At 43.3% G+C, this 27,811-nt stretch overlaps 1 protein-coding gene across 2 annotated transcripts in view; it reads left to right on the top strand.

The window, feature by feature from the left end:
- arid3a (AT-rich interactive domain 3A) overlaps positions 1-25,997 on the top strand; it is a 47,177-nt gene extending 21,180 nt beyond the window's left edge. For both annotated transcript variants that reach the window (XM_079844576.1, XM_079844577.1), the window contains exons 3-9: positions 261-537; positions 14,953-15,025; positions 15,468-15,651; positions 17,124-17,371; positions 18,150-18,413; positions 22,498-22,587; positions 24,113-25,997. In XM_079844576.1, the coding sequence (XP_079700702.1) occupies positions 261-537; positions 14,953-15,025; positions 15,468-15,651; positions 17,124-17,371; positions 18,150-18,413; positions 22,498-22,587; positions 24,113-24,234 (1,258 nt within the window). In that variant the 3' untranslated portion in view covers positions 24,235-25,997. The remainder of the gene's footprint in view (positions 1-260; positions 538-14,952; positions 15,026-15,467; positions 15,652-17,123; positions 17,372-18,149; positions 18,414-22,497; positions 22,588-24,112) is intronic.
- The last annotated feature ends 1,814 nt before the right edge of the window (positions 25,998-27,811 follow it).

The raw sequence follows: 27,811 nt of genomic DNA, 5'->3' as shown, positions 1-27,811 counted from the left end.
TTTACTTTTTATCTAATAATGAGGACTTTTAAAATCATATTTTCTCTCTTAATTATGACTTTATGATAATTGAAATGAGCTGATCAATTATATAGTTGAATATTTAGTGTATCTGTAAATGATTTTTAACAGAACTTGTGATGTAGTGTATTTTGAGGACATTGAACCCATAGCCAGTTTGATTAATGGAATGAGTTACCTGAATTTATACCCGTCTCACGTGTCGCCTCTTTAACATTTTACCATCTACTGTGTTTCAGAAAACAGAAATGGGATGAAGATGACTTCGAGGGCGAGATGGAGGAGGACTATGATGACGATCTCGGGGACGAAGGGTTGCCGTCGGACCGTGAGGCCATTGCCCCGGGCAGGGGTATCTTCCTCTTACCCCACCGCCATCTCCACCCTCAGCTGCTGAAGGCTCGGCCCGGTTCTGAAACTGAACCGCGAGCGCTGACTAACTCCGCTCACTCATCCCATGGGCCGCACCATGGGCAGGACCACGCAGACTGGACCTATGAAGAGCAGTTCAGACAGGTGGGCACTGTGGGTAATTCTATCCTGAAACAGGTCTTGCCACAATGATGTTAGTCTAGAGGAAATGCAAACTAAATAAACCCTCCTCACGCACACCTGGACGGGTGCAGGTGTGCAGGATCAATGTTGTGTAAAGAATAGTATTTGTTGCGTTCTCTGTTGTAATGTGCAAATATTTATCTGGAATGGCAACAGCTTTCTTAAGAATAGCAATATAATGGTCTTCTTCGGGGAAGTTTGTTGAAGCAAAACCACATATCAAATAAATATTTGCAGCCAACGACAGTGTGCGGAGCTTGAGGAAATAACGTGACTAATGCAGCCCATAGACAATTTTCTGCTGAGTGAGAGACTTTATGATCTTATTAAAAGCAGAACTCCTGAAGTAAGCATTATACAGACATTGAGTAAATCATGTGTGTGTGTGCTTTTACACACGAACGGCTGTTCTTCTACCAGACTGCAGCTACGATCCTGATATTCAATCTCTCACAAAGACACTTGGTTGAAAAAGTCATTTTATGACATGCATTTGTTAGACATAAGAGTCACACACATGATCTGCGGGTTAGCCCGGGGCTTATGATGTCAAATACTTGTAGTCGCTTCGAGACATAATGACAGATACTGATTATAGGGCAAACGCTGGATCATGCAGACTCTCACGCATCATATTTGTGGTTGGTTTGTCGAAATGAACTTTGAATGTTGAAGCAGGACGTCTCTATGGTGTGAACTGGAACTTGCTTAGTGGCTTGTCATGCGGGAATTTTACAACATTTGTGTGCGTTTACTCATGGTTTATGAGGATATAATTTGGTTTATGGACTATATGTGATTTAATGTTAGCAGTAGTAAGTGGAACGGTTTTGCATGTCAGACCAGTGCGTGTTTACATAGAAAAACAATGGAATAGTAGCGCATTTGAATGAACGAGTCGATAGCGAACAACACACAGACATTTGAAGCAGTTTTACGCTCTGCTTGCTTCCAACACACGACCGTGAACCTTAATCGCTGGGACCGCTCCATCTTTCAGCATTAGACCAGCTACAAATCCAGCATCAAACTGAGCCTTTAGTCTGCTTGTTAGAGCGTCCGGACCCGGGTTCGAGTCCCGCTTGGAGTGGGTTACATTGGTGCTGTGACCCGGATGCGAGTGAGGTTTAGGGGGTGAGTGTAATGGAGGTCAGCTAGTAGTCGCTGTGTGATTAAACCGATTTCAAGACACACTAGCGACTGACACTAGAGGTTGCAGCCTTTAGCCTCCTTGTTAGAGCGTCCAACACTCATGCCGGTGGACCCGGGTTCGAGCCCCGCTTGGAGTGGGCGGTTAAACAAGTCCAGACCAAACTTCCCGACCTCAAACGTTGTGGGCGGGGCTAAACTCGACTAGAAATGAAGATCTTTTTAATTTAATCTGAGAGCTCTCAGTCTCTTCATTGGCCGTCTACACACTTTCAAGCTCCAGAAAAAGAGTAAAGACATCAAAAAAAAAAAATCCATGTAACTTTTATGAAGCGATGCGTGTGCTTTGTTTGCAAACAAAAAAACATAATTTACCAAAATGTTACAAGAGACTTTACTACCTTTCTGGGGCTTGAAAGTGGTTGTGTAGGCGTTCCGGGACAGAAACGGCTCCGATTTCATCAGAAACTCCTTCATTTGTGTTTCCGAAGATGACGGAACTTTTCAAGACGTTTGAACTTTGAGTTTACTCGCTTCATTTTCGTCATGGGAGGAGCTTCTGCCAGCGTCTCGTCTCGTTGTGAAATGGCTGACATGGATTGTTTTAAAATACGGTGAATAAGCTCAATGTGCGGCTTTAGCTAGCTTGTAGTCTCAATAGGGTGAATAAGCTCAATGTGCGGCTTTAGCTAGCTTGTAGTCTCGATAGGGTGAATAAGCTCAATGTGCGGCTTTAGCTAGCTTGTAGTCTCGATAGGGTGAATAAGCTCAATGTGCGGCTTTAGCTAGCTTGTAGTCTCAATAGGGTGAATAAGCTCAATGTGCCGCTTTAGCTAGCTTGTAGTCTCGATAGGGTGAATAAGCTCAATGTGCCGCTTTAGCTAGCTTGTAGTCTCGATAGGGTGAATAAGCTCAATGTGCGGCTTTAGCTAGCTTGTAGTCTCAATAGGGCGAATAAGCTCAATGTGCCGCTTTAGCTAGCTTGTAGTCTCGATAGGGCGAATAAGCTCAATGTGCCGCTTTAGCTAGCTTGTAGTCTCGATAGGGTGAATAAGCTCAATGTGCCGCTTTAGCTAGCTTGTAGTCTCGATAGGGTGAATAAGCTCAATGTGCCGCTTTAGCTAGCTTGTAGTCTCAATAGGGTGAATTCAGGGGGATTGGGACACTTTCTCCAAGTCATCTCAATGGCAGAAAGTGTCCCAATGGCCCTGAAATCACTCTATGTAGAGCTCAAACTGAGTAAAGAGCGCTTTCTACAACTCTCCAGACTGTCCCACCTCCTCACTCACTTTCTTCCAAGATCCTTTTATTCTGTTTCTATAAAGTATGAAGATGTGTCGACAGCTCCGGGTGTCCACATATGATTCTGTCCTCAGTGTTGTCACTACTAGAGCAAGCTCCTGATTGGTTAACGCACCGCGAATATCCGCCAAAGTTCAGATTTTTCAATTCCGCAGAATGTCTATTCGCATCTTTGCATTGACTTAACATGTAAATCACTCGCGCGAAACGCTTCATTCACGTCTGGTGTGAACGCAAATAAAGAGACAATTTAAATTTTTGGGTGAATTATCCCTTTAAGACCAATCCGGACCCACTTTGCTCCTCTACTATCTAATAAAGTGAAAAAAGAGCCATCTGGTATGGATCTGTCAGGAAGATTAATCTGATTATTATGATTTCCTTTCTGTTGACGGTCTATTAAACAGCTGCTGGTTTATGGAGCTGAAGGGCAGTAGCTCTATCGTGAATGCGTCCTGTGCCGTTGTAATACTGCTCTCCCAAAAGTGCTGTGCCCTTCTCAAGGGAATCAAACCGATCTCCGCTTCAGGAGCAGTGCAGGGTTTTTAATCTGTATTTTAATGATCATGGCACATTTTGTACTCTGTAGGTCATGTGATGTGCTGAGTGAAGCGTTTGCAGGTGTTTACGACTGTTCGGCGGCCGACCAAAATGCTATCAGGGGCTTTAGCGTTCTTGATCTTCATATCAAGTCATTGCCAGAAAACGTGAATATCGTGGGCAGTTGCGTAATCAAGACGAACAGGACTCTCTGTACGTTGAGATGTTGCACAATGATTGTATAATGTATACTTTACACCTCCGCCCCCTTGCTGAATATGAGATGATACACCCAGTCAGACCAATGGTTTTATGCAGGCTGCCTTACACCAGCGTGTTTGAGAGAAGGGGTTAAGGCCTGTGGTTTATTTTGGGCAGGTGGGTGGGGGCGGTGAGGAATGTGCCTGAGGGAAAGTGATAATCTGGACCCTGTCAGAAAAAAAATACCCGCCAAAGTCTTTATCAGCCGTCACAGCTGGAAGCTTTCCAAACTGAACTCTGGTACACTTTAACAAATAAAACCCATTACTCTAGTAAAAGCTCTCCTGGAAGTACCTGTGGCGTTACAGCGAGCATGTGAAGGACTGCCCTCTGCTGAAGCCGCTGGGACGCTGCCAAAACACACACAAAGCCTCCGATTGTGTTTGATACAGATATTAATTAATCGTGTTTCAGGCATTCTGCCAAAGTCTCCAGCATAACTATCTGCGCCTGCCATTGAGGGACTTGAATAAAGAAACAGATTTATTCACTGGTATCAAAAATTACATGTTCGAATCAATGGATTTATTGCTGCGGTTTGCCAAGACTGTGGTTGAAATTCAGTGTGATTTGCCTTTTTTTTCTATATTGTAAGGTTAAAACCAAAAATGTTGTTCTTGGAGAAACTAGATCAGTCATATAGAAATGTATATGCACCCAATGTGGTTTTATGTAACTTCCTCTTCCTGATAACCGAGCTCACGGTGCCAAGCATTTGTTTAGTGTTGTTTTCCGCCTTGAACTACATTTGCATGTATACACTATATACATGTTTATAAAGCGAACCGCTCAAGCTGGATTCTGATTGGTCGACATGCCTGAAGCGTGTGACGTGCAATCTATATCAATGTGGCTCGTTGCTACAGCACTTGGCAACCCTAACAGTCTACAGTTGATCGGATTTCAAAGGGTTTGTGATTGCTAATTTCAAATGTGGGCCTCACATGATATGTATAACTGCGTTTTGATATCAGTCATACTGAAGTTCTGTGAAGTCCTGGGACATTTCTGAGAAGATTCTGTTGTTTACGCACCCGTACGCTGTTCCTAACCTGTTGAAGAGTGTTTTAGAGACCATTGACTGTTGTACACTGTAAAAAATAATGTGTTGGCTCCAGTTTGCATCAATTTTTTGGAGTTATGACAACTTTGAAATGTTCAACTAACAAATATATTGAGTTAAAGGAATGTAATATGCTTGACTATGCTTCAACTACTCGAGTTGTACTTGTAACTTGTGAGTTAAGGCAGTACTTGCTTTCCCACACAACTTTATTTTGAGAATTTACTTTAATTCATGTTGTCATGAACCAACTGGATGCAAATGCTGCTGTCTGTAACCTTTTTTGTGTTCAAGATTTACAAAAAATATATATAATGAGAATGTACAACATGAATCCATTTTCCAAACCGTGTTTTTGTCTTGCCCTGAATCATTATGGTACGCTTATTATAAGTGTTTATATTGGGACTATTTCACACCGGAACCGCTGCGGAGGAGCACAGTCCGTGCGTGACTCGCCATAGACATAAACAGAGAGAAGTAGATCCGGCTGCAATGTTCTTCCGCGAGACGCCTGAAGTAATGTTTATTCACCGTTAAAAGTTACGAACTGCAGCCTTAAATAATAGACTAGCATGTAGGGATATCCCAAGTATCGGTACTGAAATAAAAAAAAAAGTGACGATAGCATTTCTGTTGTACTGGTAGTAACGTTACCGACTCCCAAGTATATTCGGTATCGGTACCCGGATCTGCGTTCAGGCGCTTCCGTGTTTATAAACGCAGGGCTCCAGATTGTAGCCAAGTGTCTGTGAATATTAAAAAATGCAAAATACTATTCAAATATATTACGCCTGAGTGTTCTGCGTCTCTGTGTGAATGGCACACACACACACACACACACACACACACGCTGTCCTTTTAGCCTCTGCTGTGTCACTATATGAGCACACGAACGCATAAACCGTCACTTTATGAGAATTTACCGTTTCATTTCAGAAAACGGTCTCATATCATAAACACAAACACTCAAAGGCCTTAACGAAATCCCGTCAACATAAAAGTTTGGTTTAACGTGAAGAAATTGACAGAATAGGCCTATTTATTAGGCTACTGTTGTACAGTTTAGCTACGTCTCTATGTAGTAATAATAATAATAATAGGTTACTACTACTAATAATGCCTAGATGGTTGCTTAATGTTTACTTTTAAACAGCATACAGCCTTTAAATGTTATAATGAGTATCATCATAAATGATAAACTGATGCTGACTACTGTAATTTTGGTATTGTGACATACATCATATATGAAGGTTGGAAGCTTTCACATTTTGTAGCTCTATAAAATGTTACACTTCTCCTTTTCACAGGAAGTTTGTGTGAGAGGAAGGAGTAGCTATACTTTGATGTGAACAGCAGGGCAAATGGAGCCCAGATGGACAGTAAAGAAAAGAGCTCTTTAAAAATTCATCACACCCTCTACAGGCAGTTGCCATTTAGTGGTTTTAACATTAAACATTGATTTGCTCACTGCAGATTGAGGAGGTCACCATTAAAGACACAAAGCTGTGTGGAGCCTGCAGTCTTTGTGTGTGTTTTTAGCCGCTAACCTAAAAGAATTTCTGTAAACTCTTACTAGTCATATTCAGTAATTACGTTGTTGTAGTTGAAACCGTTATATGCGTCTCCACTCGTTGTTTAAACAAATGAAGTTCTCACAGTTCCTCATGTAAACACATCAGCGCCTCATTTGCCTAATTCTCAGATTTGCTCTTGCCACGTTCGGTCAGCCGTTTAATTATTCCTGTCTCTCAAAAGAAGTCATAAAAGGATCTAGACGGTCTGATGAATGTAGACGTGTTCATATTGGTTTCAGACAGACGTCTCCCCATGGGTATTCTGCTATTGGAACAGCTTTAATTGCGCAGACCACTGACTCGTGTCCGAGCAGGAAAACGAGCTCTTGTAGACAGGAATTGCTGTTATGGGGAGTAGTTCATAGCTGGATATTGTCCAGGCATTGCTGAGCTGATGTCAGACTGACGGTTCTAGACACTGGAATGTAAACAAAGATGGCCGAAAAGCTTAGGCTAGCACTTTTTCCATTGCATCACAACTTTTTGTCCATCAATGTGAAATGTTGTTTAGTATTTAAAGGGATTTCTCACCATCAATGAACTTTTGTTTTCTTTTTAATTCCACAATGAATTGGGGTTTTCTTCAGTACGTGTGGTTTGACTTGCTTCTAAATTTAGACATGTGTACATTTATTTATGAATCATGATTTCTATGTGAAACCGCTCGCCCACATTTTACTCACGAATGTGTGTGTGCATATGCCTTGTGAATGAGACAGAAAAGAGAGGGTAGCTGGACAAATCTGGGATCATTGAGGATTGATGGAGATGAACTACGACAGGAAGAGAACAGGCTGCGATAAATGACTGGAGCTCTAACAATAACCAATGTAACCTGATTCAGAGCAGAGAGTTTCCTCCCTTTTGCTCTCTTTATGTCTGTCTGAGCTGGCGTCTCATATTTAAGTTAACTGTGTCATCTGTGTCGTTCATTGTCTATGCAACTTTTCTTTTTCTGTGAATTCAGACATTAGAACTCCTTTTAGTAATGACTCCGGTTTAATAAAAAGCTTCAATGTGGTGTATTAAACTGTTTAATTTAGGTAATATGTTGCTTCTATCATTAAAGGAACACGCCACTATTTTTGAAAATAGGCTCATTCTCCGACGACTCTAGAGTTAAACAGTTGAGTTTGACCGTTTTGAGCCGATCTCCGGGTCTGGTGGTAGCACTGTTAGCATAGCTTAGCATAGATCATTGAATCTGATTAGACCGTTAGCATCTCGCTCAAAAATGAATTTCCATATTTTTCCTATTTAAAACTTGACTCTTCTGTAGTTCCATCATGTGCTAAGACCGACGCGCAAAACGCTAAGCGTAAAAGCGTCATTTTCAAAAAACGTCTTTGGTTGGTTTTGTTGTTTTGACACGGCGTGTTAGAAACTGTCCGACCAATGAGATCGGCGCTTTAGTTGACGTGCCTGGAGCTGCTGAAGTTACAGTAAAACACCACTTGGTGGCGCTCAAGCACAAAACGCTCTTGCCAAAATTCCACAGCTTGATTGTATTGGTAAAACTGACTTGGTAATGCACAACAAAACATTGGTATTTGAAAATAAAATTTTAAAAAGTAAATTTAATTCATACACATTATACGTTTCAACCACTTGGTGGAATTGGCAGACGCTCCCTTAGCGGGTCAAAGCGTTCTCGAGTATTAGTATGCAGCATTAATGCACGTAGGGTTTTGATATTTGATGTCGGTATACAATTGCACACTTAAAACTGATCGTAGTGTTTAAATATTTGTAAGACTAGCGAATCTATAGAACAATGCAAGGAAAACTAACTTTACCGCAAAGTCCCCCGACTTTTCCGAGAGTCCTCTAGTGGTCGGGAGCATTTTCGTTGTGATGTGGCTTGATTTCATTGTGTTGTGAACTACTGGGCCACTGTAGATAAGCATGTAAATACCATAGATGTATATAATAAAGGCTAGATGTGTTACGGCGGAGTCTCTAACGTCGTCACCGGCGGCCATCTTGTCACAGGCAAGCTTTCTGGCGAGTGATCTGAACACAAATACTCTTATCTCGCTGACATCTGGACGGATTTACAAATGGTTTGGTTTCTTACAAACGTTATTAACGTGGCTATAATTCTGGATGCTTGAACAAATTATTCATAAGTATGCAGTGTCATAACTAACATCTCTGACGTTTATAACAAACCAAACAGTTTGAAAATCGGTAGAAAATTGAGCAAGTTATGGTCATTTATAAAGTACACGCACCATTAAAACACAAGTGAGTGAGCGAGCTGACTGTGACAAGATGGCCGCCAGGAGCGGACGTCGACCTCCATTGGCCAGCAGTGCGGACGAGACATCTAGCCTTTATTATGTATATCTATGATGTAAATACTGTCTCTTCTTCTTCTGCGTGACAAGCGAGTGTCAGAAGTGTAAAGTGGCGCCACCTTGTGTCCCGGGAGCGCCATCATCTACTGAATGTGCACGTTCACTCGGCAAATCACCAGTGGAAATTGCTTGAGTGTGAACACAAAGACACGCCAAAAAAAAAACGTCTCGATAAGCGCGCGCGATATTCATCCTGGTGTGTACAGGCCTTACTAATCAAGGAAATTTGAGCCGTCCCATGAGTGCAGCGGCGCAATGATATTACACAGAAAATAGTCCCAGCGCTCCCTGTGTGAGCCGGTTGACGGATTGTTTTGAGCGAGATGCTAACGGTCTAATCAGATTCAACGATCTATGCTAAGCTAAGCTAAAAGTGCAGACCCGGAGATCGGCTCAAAGCGGTCAAACTCAACTGTTTAACTCTAGAGGAGTCGGAGAATGAGCCCAATAGTAGTGGCGTGTTCCTTTAAGATCAGACATGCTTTAGTTAAAACCAGAGATCAGATTGAGATGCCTCTTTGCGTTACACACTCTGGTGTATTAAACAAACGGTTAAGTAGTGTTTTTTATACTATCTATAGACTGTATTCGAAACCTTGAGCCCTCACAGATTTCAGTATGGGTTAAATTAATAAATGATTTGAATAGTTTAGCCAGAACTTGAGTTTCAGGTTTCTGAAATCAATTTCTCGTTCCCTGCAGGTGTTTCTGCTGAGGCGTGGTTTAGCTGTGACCCTATAGTTTCTCTCAGTAATACAGAAACCACAGCCTTTGCCCATCACTCAAAGGAAGTCAGACTGAGGCGTCTGAGAACAGGCGTCTCGATGAGATCAATACTGTTCTTATGTGCTTTCATTGTTCGCCCCCCCACTGGTTTCCGGCCCTTCCCCACTGTCGCTCTGCCTCGTGAAGTGATTGGCAGGTGTGAAGTGTTTCTGCGTCGTTTCGAGGCCAACGGCTCACGTGTCGTCAAAATACAATGTCAGACCTTCTCAATGTCAATCCAAGGTGTCCATTTCAGCATTCACTCGCGTCTGAAAACCTTTAGAGATGTAAAACTGGCCCACCTTTACACCTTTGTCGCTTTTAACGTGATTGATGCTGCTTGTGTAATTATTTCTTCAGCATTCCTGGATTCAAATACGGACGCAAATGCTCATTTGAATCCTGGTTGTTCATTAGGTTGGATGTTTATCTTTGCGTTTCTCTGAATGTCAGTCAATGCTTCCGCTTTACCGCCAAGTCTGATGGAACATTTTAGAGCCTGAAATCAGTTGAAGAGAAATGCACATCCAACCGACTTTTATGGTATGTTTCTCCACCCTGTATTTGAGGTAATGTCAGATGGCTCGGCTTCCACCCGCTCAAAACAGATAAACAGATGTGTTTCTGTGGTATGAGGGCGGGGCTTCAGGCGGATCAGCAGAATTTGGGGCAAAAGGATCCATTGGTGGGCTGAAGTCCCTGAGGGGGAGATCTCACAGCGAAATCATAATGATTGGTTTCTGTTTACCTTCGGTTGTTTTAGTAAGCTAAAAATATCTGGCTTAAATACTAGATTTGGACGTCAAAATTCACTTTAGGATTCCTTAAGCCTTACATTGACATTGGCTGGTGTAAGGGACACAGATGGTAAAATTATGGGTAAAAAAACGAGGGTGGGTTCTGAGTACTGAAAATAGAGAGGAGGCGAGCCATTTGAGAGATTTATTGTGTGGCACTCCACACACACACACACACACATCCTGTAATTAACCCTTCACTGGCCTCCAGCATCACCTTCACACTCACTCCGAGTCGGCTGAGAGAAGACAGAGCTCTGTGTGCTGCTAATGAGAGCTCAGGAACAGGGGAAGGAGAAAGAAAGAAAGAAAGCAAGAGCCATTTAATGCTGCCTGTTGCTCCGCTACCATCACTGTGTGTGATTAAGGAGCTTCTGCTATCGTTAAGATCCTTCAGGCATTCGCACGCTTCGAAATATTGCTTTAGTTAAAACCAAAGATTTGTAAAGCAGCTTTCGCACATAAAATGCCACTTAAAGTGCTTCACCGCTGACATGCGGATAACAAGATCAACCAGAGTCAGCAGAAGAAACTGTAAACTGATCAAACACTGAATCTACTAGTCATCACAGCAGGGGCGACTCGAGGCTCATCCACAGCCAGGGGAAAGAAAGGCATTGTGTGTTTACTGCTCATTTCAGAAAGTATAGATGGATGGATGGATGTGTGGATGGATGGATGTGTGGATGGATAGGTAGATGTGTGGATGGATAAATGGAAAGATGATAGATGGATGGATGGATGTGTGGATGGATGGATGTGTGGATGGATAGATGTGTGGATGGATAGATGTGTGGATGGATAGATGTGTGCATGGATGTGTGCATGGATGTGTGGATGGATGTGTGGATGGATGTGTGGATGGATGTGTGGATGGATGTGTGGATGGATGTGTGGATGGATGTGTGGATGGATGTGTGGATGGATGTGTGGATGGATGTGTGGATGGATGTGTGGATGGATGTGTGGATGGATGTGTGGATGGATGTGTGGATGGATGTGTGGATGGATGTGTGGATGGATGTGTGGATGGATGTGTGGATGGATGTGTGGATGGATGTGTGGATGGATGTGTGGATGGATGGATGGGTGGGTGGATGGTGGGTGGATGGATGGATGGATCTGTGGGTGGATGGATGGATCTGTGGGTGGATGGATGGATGGATAGATGGATGTGTGCATGGATGTGTGCATGGATGTGTGCATGGATGTGTGCATGGATGTGTGCATGGATGTGTGCATGGATGTGTGGATGGGTGGATGGGTGGATGGGTGGATGGATGGGTGGATGGGTGGATGGATGGATGGATGGATGGGTGGATGGATGGGTGGATGGATGGATGGGTGGATGGATGGGTGGATGGATGGGTGGATGGATGGGTGGATGGATGGGTGGATGGATGGGTGGATGGATGGATGGGTGGATGGATGGATGGATGGGTGGGTGGGTGGATGGATGGATGGGTGGATGGATGGGTAGATGGATGGATGGATGTGTGGATGGGTAGATGGATAGATGAGGGATGGATGGACGGACGGATGGATGATGGACGGACTGATGAATGGATGGATGGATGGCTGGATGGATGTGTGTAGTGTGTGTTAGAAGCATTAGTGCACTTGATGTTAATGAATATGTTAATGAGTTGATGCACTTCCTGTGAATCAGATCACATTGCAGGTTCTGGTTCTGGTTCAGGTTCTGGTGTGTGTGTGTGTGTGTGTGTGTGTGTTTCAGCTTTAATCCGGATAACTCTAGCGCTGGAGGATTAGCGTAACCGATGTCCGTTGTGTATGCAGTTTCGAATAAAGCGTCAGCAATAGCATGAACTATGGGTCAGCTGATCGCCTCGGGTCAGGCTGCGGGTCACACTCCTCAACGCACACAGAGCTGTGGCCCTGATTCACTGCGTTCGGCACGAAGCCTTTAGCCAACCGTTTCAAAATACAGCACGGCTTCTTGTGCTGTGTGTTTTATAGATGTGCATTTCTGAAATGCATAACATGGACAAATCAATTTAAATTGTGATGTAGATGCATTTTCTGTGAAGCTGCTTTGAAACGATATGTATCGTGGAAAGCGCTATACAAATACATTTGAATTGAATTAAAGGGTTAGTTCACCCAAAACTCATGTGGTTGGACACCCGTCAGACCTCCGTTCATCTTCAGACACAAATGAAGATATTTTAGTGTAAAGCTGATGCTGAGAAAGGCTTCAGATAGGCCTCCATTGGCATTCAGTACATTTACACTCACAAGACTCATAAAAGGCACTAAAAACATTACAAAGTCCATCTCACCACAGTGACTCTACAATAATCTTACGATGCGATGACAATAGTTTTTGTGCGCAAAGAAAATCTAAATAACACCTTTATCCAGCTTGTTCTTGTCTTCCGTGTGTGTCTCCACGACGCATGCGTGAGAATATGAGCAGATCCGGCGTTCGGACACATGACCCAGAAGAGATTTGTTTACGAGCAGAGGAAGACGCGCGTATCTCAGCTGTTGAATTCTACACTGATCAGTCCTTCCAGAAAAATGCGGCTTTTTTTTGTGATTGTTGCGGGCAAAAATCCTTGATTATGCGGCACGTTTTCTTAAAAAATGCGATGAAAAATGCGGGATATTTATGCAATTTTATGCGATAAAATTGCGGGAACTTGCAAAAACTGCGGTTTGATGAGAAAGAGAAAAAAAGCACTACATCACAGAAAGTGCTGGAATATTTAAGTTCTCATCTTGTTTTATTGAAGACCTTAATAAACACACGGCTCAAATTTACAAAACATTTAGTCAATCAAGTTCTGTAGCTTTACAAAAGGAATATGCTACAACTTCTGAAAAAATTAATAAATAACTTCCTGTTTTACAGATGTCGCTATACAAAACAGACAGTTGAGTGCTTCCAATGCACAAAGTGCAATCTCTTAAAGGGTTAGTGTGTGTGTGCAAAAAAAACTAAATAACGACTTATATAGTGATGACTGATTTCAAAACACAGCATCATGATGCTATGAATCATCGAGTCGATTCATGACTCGGATCGCGTGTCAAACTGCTGAAATACGTGACTTTGGCGATCCAACCCGCTGAATCGACTCATTGATTCATAACGCTTCAAACCGCTGAATCAACTCATTGATTCATAACGCTTCAAACCGCTGAATCGACTCATTGATTCATAACGCTTCAAACCGCTGAATCGACTCATTGATTCATAACGCTTCAAACCGCTGAATCGACTCATTGATTCATAACGCTTCAAACCGCTGAATCGACTCATTGATTCATAACGCTTCAAACCGCTGAATCGACTCATTGATTCATAACGCTTCAAAGCTTCATATGCTGTGTTTTGAAATCAGTCAGCACACAGGGAAACTGCTTTGCTCTTTTGCTGTTATTTTTGTTGGCCAATGGGAGTTTGTGCTTCATCATGGTTTCACCGGTATCTATGGTTTCTCCACGGGGTTTGAAGCTTTTCGATGACGTTCGCGTCGGGTAATCACGTCACTTCAAAACGTTCCCATGGCAATAGGCGGAAATGGCGGCTCTTGTGTGAAGTAAACGAAAATTTTTCAACTTTCTGCTAATATATATGACTTTTTTTGCAACGAAAATGCGGGGATTATGAAATCATGATAGCCCCGCATATTTTGCACGCGGAAATAGGCAATTTATGCGGCGAAAGTGCGGCGTATTTGAAAAAATGCGGCCCCCGCATGAATATGCGGACTTTGTCTGATTATGCGTTAAATCACGCGATCGCATAATCGCGTTTTTCTGGAGGGACTGACTGATCGTGCTTTAGGTCTCGCTGTAGTTCTCAAAATGGGGCTAAAGTGGCATTTCATGGATTCCCGAACGCCGGATCTGCTCATATTCTCACGCATGCGTCGTGGAGACACACACGGAAGACAAGAACAAGCTGGATAAAGGCGTTATTTAGATTTTTTTTTGCGCGCAAAAACTATTGTCGTCGCATCGTAAAATTATTGTAGAGTCACTGTGGTGAGATGGACTTTGTAACGGCGTTTTTAGAGCCTTTTATGGGTCTTGTGAGTGTAAATGTACTGAATGCCAATGGAGGCCTATCTGAAGCCTTTCTCAGCATCAGCTTTACACTAAAATATCTTCATTTGTGTCTGAAGATGAACGGAGGTCTGACGGGTGTCCAACCACATGAGGGTGAGGAATTAATGACAGAATTTACATTTTTGGGTGAACTAACCCTTTAAGAACACATTTTCCTGCACTGCATGTTTAACCCTCTCGTGTGTGTGTGTGTGTGTGTGTGTGTGTGTGTGTGTGTGTGTGTGTGTGTGTGTGTGTGTGTGTGTGTGTGTGTGTGTGTGTGTGTGTGTGTGTGTGTGTGTGTGTGTGTGTGTGTGTGTGTGTGTGTGTGTGTGTGTGTGTGTGTGTGTGTGTGTGTGTGTGTGTGTGTGTGTGTGTGTGTGTGTGTGTGTGTGTGTGTGTGTGTGTGTGTGTGTGTGTGTGTGTGTGTGTGTGTGTGTGTGTGTGTGTGTGTGTGTGTGTGTGTGTGTTCCCTGATGCAGCTCTATGAACTGGACAGTGACCCAAAGAGGAAGGAGTTCCTGGACGATCTGTTCAGCTTCATGCAGAAGAGAGGTACAGAAACGCTGCCCTCACACACACACATCAACACCAGCTCATCTTTCATCTCCACGGTGATGTTTCTGTGTATTTATATCAAAGCGCTGGCGTTTCCTCTGTTTATATCTGCTGAAGCCACATTCACATGTGCGATTATAAACGTGGGAGTGCTAACACATGTCCATGTCATGATCCGGCCTTGGAGTGTGTGTTCCCGTCTAAACCCTGGCTGTGGAAAATGTTCTCCAGCACCTGTTAAACCCTCTCATGATTAATAAATTAATGACCTGGGAGAGACATTTTATCAGCCGTGTTTATTAATAGCACAGATGCGTGTGTGCGACACAACCTGCTGCCTGGAAAAACTCTGCCATTTCCCCAAATAAAGACGTGATGTGGGAGTTTCTGTCCTCCTCCACTGCTATGGCCCTCAGAGCAGCTGTTTGTTTCTGTGCAGGGACCCCAGTGAACCGGATTCCCATCATGGCCAAGCAGGTGCTGGACCTCTACATGCTGTACCAACTGGTGACCGAGAAGGGGGGGCTGGTGGAGGTCATAAATAAGAAGTTGTGGAGGGAGATCACGAAGGGCCTGAACCTGCCGACCTCCATCACTAGCGCTGCCTTCACTCTCAGAACACAGTACGTACTCGCTGACAGCGGAGAAATCACGTTTACTCACACGTTTATATGCTCTATTAAGCCGTGTGTAGTTGTCATTCTCCGTTTGTAAGTATTTTTCTAGATATTATCCATGTTTTATATTAGGGGTGTAACGGTACACTAAACTGACAGGTACAGCAGTTTTACAAAATTGCTTTTTATTTAATTTTATATTTAACAGTGGTTTACTGAAAGGGTTAGTTCACCCACAAATGTAAATTGTGTCATTAATGACTGAGCCTCATGTGGTTGGACACCCGTCAGACCTCCGTTCATCTTCAGACACAAATGAAGATATTTTAGTGTAAATCTGATGCTCTGAAAGGCCTCCATTGGCTCAACTTTACACTCTCAAGACCCTTAAAAGACACTAAAGACTAAAGTTACAAAGTCCATCTCACTACAGCGGCTCTACAATAACTTTATGAAGACGAGAATAGTTTCTGTGCGCAAAAAAACCCTAAATAACGACTTGCATAGTGATGACGATTTCAAAACACGGCCTCATGAAGCTTCAGAGCGTTATGAATCAGTGAGTCGAATCATGATTCGGATCGCGTGTCAAACCCCCAAACTGCTGAAATTTGGCGATTCAACGCTCTGAACCGCTGAATCGACTCACTGATTCATAACGCTTCGAAGATTCATGAGGGCGTGTTTTGAAATCGTCATCACTATATAAGTCGTTATTTAGGGTTTTTTTTGCGCACAAAAACTATTGTCGCTGATTCATAAAGTTATTGTAGAGCCGCTGTAGTGAGATGGACTTTGTAACTTTAGTCTTTAGTGTCTTTTAAGGGTCTTGAGAGTGTAAAGTTGAGCCAATGGAGGCCTTTCAGAGCATCAGATTTACACTAAAATATCTTCATTGTGTCTGAAGATGAACGGAGGTCTGACGGGTGTCCAACCACATGAGGCTCAGTCATTAATGACACAATTTACATTTGTGGGTGAACTAACCCTTTGAGCCGTGTGTAGTTGTCATTCTCCGTTTGTAAGTATTTTTCTAGATATTATTCATGTTTTATATTAGGGGTGTAATGGTACACTAAACTGACCGGTACTGCAAAATTGCTTTTTATTTATTTTTATATTTAACAGTGGTTTACTGAAGAAGAAAAAAAGTGTCTGCCCTTGAGTGAATTAAATTATAACAAAGTTTATTGAAGATATTTCTGTAAATTATAAAGGGAGCCCTTACTTGCACATTAATATTAAAGGTTAACAACAGAGCCCAAACTATTAGCCTAAATTCAGTTGCTATTTATTTTTAGGTATAATAATCAACACTCAAAAAACACACAGTATGCAAACATGTAAACTTCACATGAGGCGGGTTTTGCATTAACTTCTAAATCTAAATAAAATAGTTAATTTAGTAAAAGTACTACAGGTTGGTTTGTGTGTAGTCAGATCCTCATTGTGTGTTGTTGATTCCTCCCCCTCTGCAGATATATGAAGTATCTGTACCCGTACGAATGTGAGAAGAGGGGTCTTAGCAATCCCAATGAGCTGCAGGCAGCCATCGACAGTAACCGGCGGGAGGGACGCAGGCAAGCTTTCGGCAGCTCGCTCTTTACCTACTCGCCCAATGGGACGCCCACCATGCTCTCCTCTCCCAAACTCTCCATGCCACCCATGGGCATCGCCATGCCCAGCAACGGAGCCTCCGTTTTATCCTTACAGAAAATTAAAAAAGGTAAAACCTGCTCACACACACACAGAAATAATGCAGAGGCTCATCTCTTGGTGTTCTTTAAAGGGTTAGTTCACCCAAACATGAACATTAGCCCATGATTTCCTCTCCCTCAGCTCATCCGAGGTGTGTGTGACATTCTTCTTTCAGACGAATAAAATCTGAGTTATATTACAAAAGTCCAGACTAATCCAAGCTTTAGAATTGGATTCATAGTTGCTTTGTTTTTGAGGTCCATAAAAGTGCATCTATCCATCATTTAACTGCTCCAGCGGCTCTGGGGTGTTAATAAAGGCCTTCTGAAGCGAATCAACGCGTTTGTGGAAGAAAAATATCCATATTTAAAACTTTATCAAGTAAACTTTTGGCCGACCACCTTCTGTGGAAAAGTGTTGAATGTTGAAAGTGAAACTCTTTCAACACTTTCTCCATAAATTGAACAGGGAAGGCGATCAAGTTTACTTGATAAAGTTTTAAATATGGATATTTTTCTTACACAAACGCGTTGATTCGCTTCAGAAGGCCTTTATTAACACCCCAGAGCCGCTGGAGCAGTTATATGACGCACAGGTGCACTTTTATGGACCTCAAAAACAAAGCAACTATGAATCCAATTCTAAAGCTTTGATTAGCCTGGACTTTTGTAATATAACTCAGATTTTATTCGTCTGAAAGAAGAATGTCACACACACCTCGGATGACTTGAGGGAGAGGAAATCATGGGCTAATGTTCATTTTTTGGGTGAACTATCCTTTTAATGTTTGTCCTTCTCTGTTGTAGAGGATGACGGGGTTCAGACCCGTGTGCCGGTGTCTTTAGCCAGTCAGACTGTAGCTGCGGCCCAGGCTGCGGCGGCTCAGGCCACCATCGCACAGGTGGCGGCGCTGGAGCAGCTGCGGGACAAGCTGGAGTCCGGCGAGCCTCCAGAGAAGAAGATGGCACTGCCCCTAGAGGAACACCATCGGCTACTGCAGAGAGCCCTGCAGCACAACCTGCTGGCCATGACGGCACAGATCCCTATGAACATTCGCATCAACAATCAAGGTACTGACACTTTAACACTGTGGCCTCCAGACAAGCGATGAACCAAACATACACTCACCTAAAGGATTATTAGGAACACACACTAATACTGTGTTTGACCCCCTTTGGCCTTTAGAACTGCTTTAATTCTACGTGGCATTGACTCAACAAGCTGCTGAAAGCATTCTTTAGAAATGTTGGCCATATTGATAGGAGAGCATCTGCAGTTGATGGAGATTTGTGGGATGCACATCCAGGGCACGAAGCTCCCGTTCCACCACATCCCAAAGATGCTCTATTGGGTTGAGATCTGGTGACTGTGGGGCCATTTTAGTCCAGTGAACTCATTGTCATGTTCAAGAAACCAATTTGAAATGATTGGAGCTTTGTGACGGTGCATTATCCTGCTTGAAGTAGCCATCAGAGGATGGGGACATGGTGCTCATAAAGGGATGGACATGGGCAGAAACAATGCTCAGGTAGGCCGTGGCATTTAAACCATGCCCAATTGGCACTAAGGGGCCTAAAGTGTGCCAAGAAAACATCCCCCACACCATTACACCACCACCACCAGCCTGCACAGTGGGAACAAGGCATGATGGATCCATGTTCTCATTCTGTTTACGCCAAATTCTGACTCTACCATCTGAATGTCTCAACAGAAATCCAGACTCATCAGACCAGGCAACATTTTTCCAGTCTTCAACTGTCCAATTTTGGTGAGCTGGTGCAAATTGTCGCCTCTTTTTCCTATTTGTAGTGGAGATGAGTGGTACCCGGTGGGGTCTTCTGCTGTTGTAGCCCATCCGCCTCAAGGTTGTGTGTGTTGTGGCTTCACAAATGCTTTGCTGCAGACCTCGGTTGTAACGAGTGGTTATTTCAGTCAAAGTTGCTCTTCTATCAGCTTGAATCAGTCGGCCCATGACCTCTGACCTCTAGCATCAACAAGGCATTTTCTCCCACAGGACTGCCGCATACTGGATGCTTTTCCCTTTTCACACCATTCTTTGTAAACCCTAGAAATGGTTGTGTGTGAAAATCCCAGTAACTGAGCAGATTGTGAAATACTCAGACCGGCCCGTCTGGCACCAACAACCATGCCACGCTCAAAACTGCTTAAATCTCCTTTCTTTCCCATTCCGACATTCAGTGTGGAGTTCAGGAGATTGTCTTGACCAGGACCACACCCCTAAATGCATTGAAGACACTGCCATGTGATTGGTTGATTAGATAATTGCATTAATGAGAAATTGAACATGTGTTCCTAATAATCCTTTAGGTGAGTGTATATTAGTAAGGATAGACCAGGACTGGGCAACTTGGACACTTTTTGATTCTTGCAGAGTTTAGCTCCAGCCTTAATCAAACTCACAGGCTTGAGATGGTCTTATTATTGGGAGATGCCAGCGTCCGTGGCTCTACAATTGGAGAAAGCAATAACTTGGGTCATGTATGCCTGGATAACCAATCACATTACATTTATGCATTTGGCAGACCCTTTTATCCAAAGCGACTTAGTGCCCTTACTACAGGGACAATCCCCCTGGAGCAACATGGAGTAAAGTGCCTTGCTTAAGGACACACTGGTGGTGACCCGCTGGGATCGAACCAGCAACCTTCTGCATATCAGTTCCATGGTTTAACCCACTGGACCACCATTACAGCCGTCCTCCATCGACATCCATTCAAAAAAACTTCTCTGCGTACTCCAGAGTTACGCCTCTCCTTGAAGGCTTGCCTTAAAGTGTCTTTGTTTCTAGTAATCCTAAAGACCAGTGTTAGCGTGTGTTTGATTAGCCTGGTCTTACCAGACTCTCACACACTTCATCTGTTCAGCGAGTCTCGCTCTCCATTGACAAGCGTTTACTTCCTTGAAGGCGGGAACTCTTGAAGTTTAAATCTATTGGATCTGCCCAGAGCCGCTCTGGATCCGCCATAACCAATCGCTAACGTTTAGCCGTGACGTAACTAGCGCATGACATCAGCGTTATCGTTCTCAGCCTCTGTTCACTGATTGGACCGGAGAAAACATAACGCAATCCCAGACGTCCTGAAGGAAAAGTGCGTAGGAGGGCGGAGCCAGGCTAGTGTTTGATTGGGGTTGGAGCTAAACTCTGCAGGAAAGTATATCTTGAGGGCCAGAGTTGCCCAGCCCTGGACTAGACCGAATGTTGCTCGACCGATCTCGAAAACGTCATTCCAAACCCATAAGCAAGTTTACCATATTTGATGTGCTCTACGTATTTGTGTTATTCACTATCATTACTATGGAGGGCATGTATCCAAAAATGTATATCACTTTTTTTTTTATTTTATTATATTGGTTGTGCGGTATATGACGGTATTTTTTCCCCCAGTGCATGAGGTGTTAACCACATGCTCTACTGATTGAGAGAGGAAATACTGCAGTAGATTGACCAGAATGCCCTGTTTTACGATCATGATGAGTGAATAATGTAGAAAAACTCCACACTCGAGTTTATACAGGTTTGCAAAGCCCCACAAAATGATGCTGTCAGGAGACAACAACCAATAAAACCCTCATTACACACACATGAATGGTCCGGCAAAACAAAACATGAAATATTTTGTGTTCAGATTGTCTGCAATGAAATACAAGTCAAAGTAAATTTAGAAATCACTACTACTTTTCTTTTTTTTTGCGTTATCCATACTGTCCCAACTTTTTCTGATTTGGGGTTGTATAATATACACCAATGTGAACATCCATATTTCTTAAATCAGCAATTGTGTAACGTATAGTACACTCATAATATATTCATATACGTTGAAACATGATCATCACAGCGACGGCCTACACAGAGTTGCCTCGATTTGCATTCTTACCGTGGTTTTATCTTTTCCCATAAACACCAACCTGAGAAAAAACACCTTTTATAGCATGTGTGATGTTTCAGGGAAACCTGTGTGTGGAATATCCAGCTTCTGGTTCCTGAGGTTATGATGTTAGTACTGCATTAGAACACACACACACACACGGTGGCATGTGGTAAGTGCAGTGTGCAGATCAGTAGTAGTCGAGTGTAGTGTGTGAGTCATGGGGCTGATCTCTCACTATCCTCAGTAGTAACTCGAGTACTGTTTTCACTCAGCGCTGTTCTTCTGAATAAGGGAAGAGGTTGTTTGAGAAGAGCTTTGATTAGAATTGGAAGTGTCGCTGATGTAAAGGATAGTGGCACGCAGGCTCTGATTCATTAGAAGACTGGAGGTGTTGACCCATTTTAAACCGCAAACACGACAATTTAAGTCCAATGGCTGTCCTGTGTGGGGGAACCCCTGCCTCCACACTGATCGACTTCCTCTTCTTGGTTAGAGGTGTTAAATACTAGTGGTTTCGCCTTACGTTATTTTATCGGAAGATGAATAGGAGGCTGAATAAATTCCCCTTGCCACTGCATGTGAACTGTTTGCTTTGTTTTCTTTGAGTTGCTTTGAAATATTGAGTTGGAAATAACAGAGGCAGCGCCCCCTGCTGTCCATCAGATTACAAAGCTCAACAAAACCAAGAAAAAAACACCCACATTAAATGTGATATTATTTTATTGCCATACAAATCAAGGTTGATGAAATCAGCTCATTGCAATTATCATAGTCATAATTACATTTACGTTTAGTCATTTAGCATACTAGTAGTCATTAATTAAGACAATATGAATTTAAAAGTTCTCATTATTATATAAAGTCAAAAATATGGCATGCTAAGTCATAATTATAAGATTAAATGTTGAAAATATGATTTTAAAAGTCCTCATTATGAGATAAAAAGTCGGAAATATGAAATGCTAAGTCATTGTGAGTCAAAATTAACCCTAACCCATAATTATGAGGGAAAAAGCTGAATTTTTTTTTAAAGTCTAAATTATGATCAAAACACACAAGACATTTAAGAGATGAAATGCCACTGAGGATTATTGCTGTTGCATGCAGATCCTGTGGGTTAGTGATCTGTATAAATCCTCACGTATGTTGGCACTGTTTGTGTTAATAATACCTCATGCTACTTTTTGAGGAGAGTTGTGCCGTTACTTTTGCAAAGTGATAAAATGTGTGCTTTGACTGAGATGTGAACTCTGTTGTCCCTCAGAGAGCAGAGCAGACTCTGCCATGAACCTGAGCACCAATGGCCTGAACAGCATCAGCATGTCTGTGGAGCTTAATGGAGTTGTGTACACCGGTGAGGAGCCTGGCAGCTGGAGATTCACGTGTGTGTGTGTGTGTGTGTGTGTGTGTGTGTGTGTGTGTGTGTGTGTGTGTGTGTGTGTGTGTGTGTGTGTGTGTGCGTGTGCGTGTGCGTGTGCGTGTGCGTGTGCGTGTGCGTGTGCGTGTGCGTGTGCGTGTGCGTGTGCGTGTGCGTGTGCGTGTGCGTGTGCGTGTGCGTGTGCGTGCGTGTGCGCGTGCGCGTGTGTGCGAGTGTGCGTGTGTGCGAGCGAGCGTGTGCGAGTGTTTGTGCGAGCGAGTGCGAGTGTTTGTGTTCAAGTGTGTGTGCGAGTGTGTTCGTGCCCGTGTGTGAGTGTGCGAGCGTGCGTGCGAGTGAGCGAGCGTGCGTGCGAGTGTGCGAGCGTGCGTGAGTGAGTGTGCGAGCGTGCGAGCGTGCGTGAGTGAGTGTGCGAGCGTGCGTGAGTGAGTGCGTGAGTGAGTGTGAGAGTGAGCGTGCGAGTGAGCGTGCGTGCGAGTGAGCGTGCGTGCGAGTGAGCGTGCGTGCGAGCGAGCGTGCGAGTGAGTGTGAGAGTGAGTGTGAGAGTGAGTGTGCGAGTGAGCGTGCGTGTGAGCGTGCGAGCGAGCGAGCGTGCGAGTGAGTGTGAGAGTGAGTGTGAGAGTGAGTGTGCGAGTGAGCGAGCGTGCGAGTGAGTGTGAGAGTGAGTGTGCGAGTGAGTGTGTGAGTGTGCGAGCGTGCGAGTGAGTGTGAGAGTGAGTGTGCGAGTGCGTGAGAGTGAGTGTGCGAGCGTGCGAGTGAGTGTGAGAGTGAGTGTGCGAGTGAGTGTGAGAGTGAGTGTGTGAGTGTGCGAGCGTGCGAGTGAGTGTGAGTGAGTGTGCGAGTGCGTGAGAGTGAGTGTGCGAGCGTGCGAGTGAGTGTGCGAGCGAGCGTGCGAGTGAGAGTGAGTGTGAGAGTGAGTGTGAGAGTGAGTGTGCGAGTGAGCGTGCGTGCGAGTGAGCGTGCGAGCGAGCGAGCGTGCGAGTGAGTGTGAGAGTGAGTGTGCGAGTGAGCGAGCGTGCGAGTGAGTGTGCGAGTGAGTGTGAGAGTGAGTGTGTGAGTGTGTGAGTGTGCGAGCGTGCGAGTGAGTGTGAGAGTGAGTGTGCGAGTGCGTGAGAGTGAGTGTGCGAGCGTGCGAGTGAGTGTGAGAGTGAGTGTGCGAGCGTGCACGTGTTCGTGTGTGTGTGCGAGTGTGTTAGTGTGTGAGTGCGAGAGTTCGTGTGAGTGCGAGAGAGTGTTCGTGTGAGTGCGAGTGTGTTCGTGTGTGCGAGTGTGTACGTTCGAGTGTGCGAGTGTGAGTGTGAGTGAGTGTGCGAGTGTTCGTGTGAGTGAGTGTGCGAGTGTGAGTGAGTGAGTGTGTGAGTGTGCGAGTGTGTGTGCGAGTGTTCGTGTGAGTGAGTGAGTGTGTGAGTGTTCGTTTGAGTGTTCGTGTTTGAGCGTGTGTGTGTGTGTGTGTGTGTTCGAGTGTGTTCAAGTTGTAACCAATCCTCCTGTTTCCTCCTATCAGGTGTTCTGTTTGCCCAGGCCGCGGCTCAGAGCTCATCAGGGGCGTCTCTCAGATCTTCCACAGGAGCTCCATCAGTTCTCCACACGCCTACCTCATCCTCCTCCAACAACCAATCGCCTTAGCCTCAGACTCTCTCAGTGCAAAACAAACCTCAGTTACTACAGAAGATATGCCAAAAACAGTCTGAATCTACTCCACTTGAAGTACACTAGCTCAGGTCTTTTATTTACACTCTCCTCTGTTCAGGAGTCAAAAGAAATCTAAAATAACATCAGAGTTTATTATAAAGATAATGATATATAATGTATATGCAAAACCTGTGAATAATTTATTTCTCTTTCTGTGAGCACAGTCGGATTCTGCTCTTTAGGGTTTTATCGTCTCTGACTGATGAAAGATCTTCATCTAGAACAGTCGTAGTATTGTGGCGCAAACAGCTCAAGGGTCGGAACTGATAATAATAATATATTATTCTAGATTTTATGTATCTGCAGTGCCTTTTTCCTCAGCACCAACACAACACGAGTATTGAGCTGCTCTGATCTTCAGTCACTGGACGTTCTGTTAGGCCTGCATTTGTAGACGCGTATACCTGCATTTATAGCGTTTATATTATTCATGTATGTTTTATGTTTGCCTCTTCACAAACTCTGGAGGCTTCATTCATCCGGATAGAAGCGCTCTAACATCATCCGCACACTTCAAACCTCATCAACGCTCACTGAGATGAGACTGACGTCATGAAGTTATCACACACGATCGGTTCATTCATCTCAGCGTTCACTGATGCGTCCAGCTCACACTCGTCCACCATTGTTTGGTCTAACACACAACGCTTCTCGTGTTTTCCCACATTCGTTCTGTCATCCTTGTGACTGTGTGAATGTGAAGAGCACATAAGCAGTATAAACATGCATATCTATTGGGACAATATGCATCACATGACTAGCAGTTTTGGGCCCTTTGAGAGAATATGATGTTTGGCCTCTACCACACCAAGCTATACAAAATCTGTCTGCAATTTAATAATACTGACCAATTAAAGGGATAGTTCACCCAAAAATGAAATTTCTGTCATTGTTTACTCTCCCTCAAGTTGTTCCAAACCTGTGTGAGTTTGATTGAACACAAAAGAAGATATTTTGAAAAATGTGTGTAACCAAGAAAATAGAGCAACTATTGAATACTGTAGTATTTTTTTCCTCTACTACAGTAGTCAATGGTTGCTCTCTCTTCATTCTTTATTCAAGATACCATCTTTTGTGTTCAGCAGAAAAATAACTAAAATTCATACAGGTTTGGAACAACTTGAGGAAGAGTAAACGATAACAGAATTTTCATTTTTGGGCGAACTATCCCTTTAAGCTCCGCTCGCTCAACCCAGAATGCCACAATTAGTTGATGAAACATTGACTAAAATTAAGATATAAAACTTAATGAAGTGTCCACAATCATGTCTGGCCCACTCCATGTCTCCTGGCATTGAGCATCTGATGACGTGTGCTTTCTATTCACTTTTCATAATCAACAGAGATAGACATACAAAATAACATTATAATATTTAAACATTAATACCTTTTCTTAAGGGCTACAGTAAGTACAGAGAAATGTCGGAGCGTTAGGCTGGATTCATGCAGAGATAAGCCATCATTTTGTTATATTTGTAACTCTTTGGTAGATTATGCATTTATAATTTCTATTACATTATTACTAGTACTGTTACTACTTATAAAGCCGGTCTCTGTGGGCCCTTAGAATCGTCCCAACTTACCCCCTGCGGTGTCCCTGCACATGACTAAACATGCGTCATCGTTTCCAAACACCTCTGTCTTCACAACAAGAAGACGCGTTTTCAAAAGTATCCGCTTTGGAGAGTTTTCAAAAAGCTCGGGCTGAATCTGAAATCGCCCCCTATACCCTTAAACAGGGCATTATTTGAGGGCACGGCCATTTGTAGTGGTGTCCGAAACCATAGTGGACGTTATTGAGTGCACTCATTCTATCCCACAATGCACCGCATTAACGAGTGTACAGCTGATGTACACACAACATCTGTCCGACGTCACACACTCGTGTTCATTCACTCATCAAGTGAACTGTATTAGTGGACTAAAGTAGGGGATAGTGGATGAGGGTTTATGGGGTGGTTTCAGATTCAGCCAAAGTGTTCGCTGTTTGACTCAAAGCATGACAAGATCATACGATCGTTTAAAGATTGAAACAGTTCATCATGTGTCTGATTACCACACTAACTGGAGATTTAGTTTGTCACTTCATCAGGTGTTTTAGCTCAATGTGATGCAGTTTTGAAGCTTTGCTTCATCACACAGGGCCGTTTCTGGGGATGTAGGGATAAACGAACACGCCATTGTTTTAGGGCTCATTCTCCGACTCCTCTAGAGTTAAACAGTTGAGTTTGAGCGTTTTGAGCCGATCTCCGGGTCTACACTGTTAGCATAGCTTAGCATAGATCATTGAATCTGATTAGACCGTTAGCATCTGGCTCAAAAATGACCAAAGAGTTTCCATATTTCTCCTGTTTAAAACTCGACTCTTCTGTAGTTCATCGTGTGCTAAGACCGACGGAAAATGAGAAGTTGTGATGTTCTAGGCCGATATGGCAGGAACTATACTCTCATTCCTGCGTAATAATCAAGAGCTGTGAGCCGCCCCATGAGTGCAGCGGCGCAGTGATATTACACAGCGGCTGAAGATAGTCCCAGCGCTCCCAGTGTGAGCCGCTCGACCCGCTGGTTATGTTGGCGGAAGTTAGCCTGTGTGATATCAGAGGTGGACAGTAACTAAGCACATTTACTTGAGTACTGTACTTAAGTGCACTTTTTGAGTATCTGTACTTTCCTTGAGTAGTATTGTTTCTGGAAACGTATGACTTTAACTTCACTACATCTGAAAGACAAATATCGTACTTTTTACTCCTCTACATTTCTATCAAGGCCCTCGAAGGAGAAAGTCGTAGCCGCTTTGAAAGTCAGTGGATGATTTGTTTTCTTCTTTAAAACGGATGTTTTTTTTTTTGCAGACAGCCTATCAGTAATCACTCTTGTAGGATCACATGAGGTTCAATGATTTCCAAGTATTTTTTGAACACCAATCAACTGATGGCAAAATAGAAGATGCAGTTCCCAGACTCAGTGCGCGCAAACATAATCATACTGAAAAGTTATAATTCAGAAGAGCAGACGTGGAGAAGTGTGAAAGTGCACAGAAAGCTGCCTCTCAGACGCCAGAACACAAGTGCTGAAGTTTAGTCTGAATCTATTCAAATCTTATTATAGTCAATTAAAACTAGACTAAAACAATTCAGATGCTAAAAATGTTGTAGTCAAAAGTATGATTGACTTTGATAAGAGCTTTGTAACTTTTAAACAAGTATTTAAATGAGGTATGCTAGCATGTCAGATGGAGCATGACTGATGATGGAACAGTGCACTCATACAACAATAATAAAATAATGCGTTTACTTTTGATACTTAAGTACTTTTAAAAGAAAGTACTTCTGTACTTTTACTTAAGTAAAAATCTATCTTTACAACTTTTACTTGTAATGGAGTAATATTTAACCAATAGTATTTGTACTTTTACTCAAGTAATGGAGTTGTGTAGTTTGTCCACCTCTGTGTGTGATATCATTGCTCTTTGGTCTTTTTTGAGCGAGATGCTAACGGTCTAATCAGATTC

The sequence above is a fragment of the Gobio gobio genome (assembly GCF_949357685.1).
Source record: "Gobio gobio genome assembly, chromosome: 19".
NCBI classification, from domain to species: domain Eukaryota; kingdom Metazoa; phylum Chordata; class Actinopteri; order Cypriniformes; family Gobionidae; genus Gobio; species Gobio gobio.
Note: the sequence above shows the minus strand (reverse complement) of the source record. Positions and strands in the feature narration are given on the sequence as shown.